This window comes from Morone saxatilis, unplaced genomic scaffold (genome assembly GCF_004916995.1).
Source record: "Morone saxatilis isolate NCDOM2014 unplaced genomic scaffold, NCSU_SB_2.0 Contig23, whole genome shotgun sequence".
Lineage (NCBI taxonomy): Eukaryota > Metazoa > Chordata > Actinopteri > Moronidae > Morone > Morone saxatilis.
The window spans coordinates 5,838,721-5,841,738 of record NW_023339796.1 but is presented as its reverse complement, the minus strand read 5'-3'; the positions used below and the strand labels follow the sequence as shown (position 1 = coordinate 5,841,738).

At 38.3% G+C, this 3,018-nt stretch overlaps 1 protein-coding gene across 1 annotated transcript in view; it reads right to left on the bottom strand.

Moving 5' to 3' along the window:
- Positions 1 to 3,018, bottom strand: part of rab31 (RAB31, member RAS oncogene family) — an 8,768-nt gene that overhangs the window by 2,902 nt on the left and 2,848 nt on the right. The window contains exons 4-6 of the mRNA XM_035670269.1: positions 1,617 to 1,688; positions 1,161 to 1,267; positions 196 to 305 (exon numbers count right to left, since the gene is read on the bottom strand). Coding sequence (XP_035526162.1) covers positions 196 to 305; positions 1,161 to 1,267; positions 1,617 to 1,688 — 289 coding nt within the window. The remainder of the gene's footprint in view (positions 1 to 195; positions 306 to 1,160; positions 1,268 to 1,616; positions 1,689 to 3,018) is intronic.

Genomic DNA, 3,018 nt, shown 5'->3' with positions numbered 1-3,018 from the left:
TAAATGATAAAAAAGGGGTCCCTCGAAGAAAAAGGTTGGGGACCACTGCCATATAGGATTACATGAAAGTATACAGGCCTTTTCTTGGATCATCTCTTTGAATCAGCAGCACATATCTTCCAAAATAATACACTATATACAGTCAATGACACAGACACATGTGACACAGACTTTCAGTAAAGACATGAAACCTACTGATTTTCTGAAAGAGTTCCTCAACATTGACAGCATTTCTGGCACTAGTCTCGATGAAAATAGCTGCAATTGATTCAGCAAACTCTTTAGCTTCCTTCATAGGAACTTCCCTGGAAAAGAGAAGGACAGAACGGAAGTGTGGAAGGAGGTTAACATGGCAAATCAACATGTTCATCAATGACTTTCATCCATCCCGTCTCTACCTAGTTTGCGCTGGAAGTCCTGTAGAACACAGGGACAAAACACAGAGCGCACAGAAGAAACAACAGGAGGTTTTTACAATAAATATGAAACTGTACTGAAATGGCACCATTCTTTATAAAGATTTTACTTGACAGCTTCTTCATGTATCAGAAATTGTGTCATTGAAATGTGCATATAATTTGTTGGTGTGTCGTGGCTCTCCTCCTGTAGCTTTTTCCATTTTTTCCCTATTAATAAGTTTGTCTGGGGGGAGTTTTTTAAACTGAATTGAGCGTCTAAGGACAGAGGATGTTGATTTGTGATTTTGGGCTATATAAATAAAATTTGACTTAACTTGAAGTGTGGTGTTACCATCCACAGAGCAAGTAAACACAAACATATGTCCAAAAAAGAACCTGCAGTCAATACAAAGAACAACACGTGGTTTTTGTTGTTTTGTTTTAATTAATGAAGCTCTATTTGAAGGCTGACAATTATTGAGACGTTATTTTTTGGCACAGTGGACTTGACATGAGCTACCTAATAGGTGTGTAACAAGAGGATTACTGAACAAAGACTTTGCTAAACCTGTTGTGCTGTTAAGTCTTAAAAGGAAGTGATGCAGTAAAACAAGAGTCCTAACTGAGGCTGCAGTGAATCTGTGGAGGAAAACTAATCAAGTAACACGGAAAGAGGACATGTTGTTTGTGCTGACTCAAGACAGACATACTATTACTATTTAAAACAAGCAATGACAATAATGAAAATAACCCTTTGCTCACCTGATGTCTCCTAAATCATTCTTGTTCCCTGCTATGGCTACAACAATGTCCTCCGGACCGTGTTCCTTCAGCTCCTTCACCCACTTCTTCAGTGTCTGGAAAGAGTCCTGAAACAACGACAGCACATCACAGGTTAATAGGTTCCTTATGAGACCACGGCCGACACAGTTTTCTGCAACTTGTGTCGCACATTCATCGCATTAGGTGGTGTTTTTCATACAAGTTTCCATTAACAGACCAGGAAAGAATGACATTTGTAGGTCGAGGAAGGCAAGGCATCCCGGAGTGATGGAAAAGTAATTGAATTTTACATCAGGCTCATACTGTGAAACCAGCTTCTTCTCTGCTTCACTGATACAGTTAGAGGTGAAGGGCATTGCTCAAGCCCTTAACGGTTAGCAGGCAACTGAAAAAGAGTGGTTACCTATTCATTTTAGTAAAGGCTGTTACTCTTACCAGTTTAGTAATGTCATAGACGATGACAGCAGCAGCCGATCCTCTGTAGTACATAGGAGCTAATGAGTGGAACTAGAAAAAGACAACATATTCATACATATTCAGTCAATACATCAAATCAAATCTCAGTTACACAGATATTCTGCGCTTTATCAAGAACAAACAACATATGGCCATTTAAACTGAACTGTATCAACTCATTAAACATGTTGTGTTAACCCATAAAAGACTAACGCAGTATTAGTGCACTGTGAGTAGACATACATTCTTCAGTGATGAGTGGACGGTGGAAAAAGTTGCAACTCCTCCTCACTGTGAAGGTTGCTCCAGTTCTTAGAATAATGTTCTTACAGGGTTTATAGCCTATATCTGCAATTTACAGACTGTATTTAAATGCACCATAACAGGTTTTCAGGAAAAAAGACACTGTTTTTTTTACATGACACCGAAAATCCAGTCTTTAAGACCTCAACAAACATGTTGAAAGCATTTCCTTCCCCAAGAAATACCCAAATCTTTGTGTTCATGTTGCAAAACTTGCACTGTTTTCAGGGCCACCCAGTCTTGTTGATACTCATCACCACCGACTGCAGTCAACAGAAATGTGAACCACGTCAGTCCTTTGTGCTCATGTCGTGGAAATACATGCAACACAAATAATAAAAGGCCCAAAACGTTACTCTACAGCACCTCTGGTGGTCCAAAGCTCCACTGTGCCTTTATGTTTCCTGCAGCCAGTGTTCATAACATCTTAGTTATTCAAGTGCAGTGACCCAATTTCCTCAAATAACACCACCTTTCTTGGTATATATGCTTTATTCACATTCTCCTAAAGTTGCTCACACATGCTTTCGTACTGTCTGACTACTATATTATGTTTGTTCTCCGTTAATTAAATTCTTCAAGGACAACTGGGAGTGTAGACTGTGGATGAATGTAATAAATTCAAACGTAGATGGACTTTGACATTAGCTCGCGTTACCTGTAAATGTTACAAGATGGAAGCGATTTAAAAGTGATAATTGGGTTGAAAGAACACAGAATTTATTCTCTTGTATTGAGAAATTAATTCCCCATTGATGGGTTAAGATAAAATGTAAACTCTGTATTTGGGATTTAAGTTATGTTTGTATGAACTATGGATAAGAAGATTACAGTGTGTATGAAGGAAAAACTGTAAAGTGTGTACACATGGTGATATATCAATCACATGACAGTATAGAAGGAAACCAGAAGCAGCCTCAGACACCTGATGAAGGTAACAGCTGGAAATGCTTTAAGATAAGATAAGATAAGATAATTCCTTTATTTATCCCCTTAAGGAGAAATTCATTTTGACACAGCAGCAATAGGGCAAAGCAGCGCAAAAAAACAGAAAACAAAGAATATCACAGTAAAAATA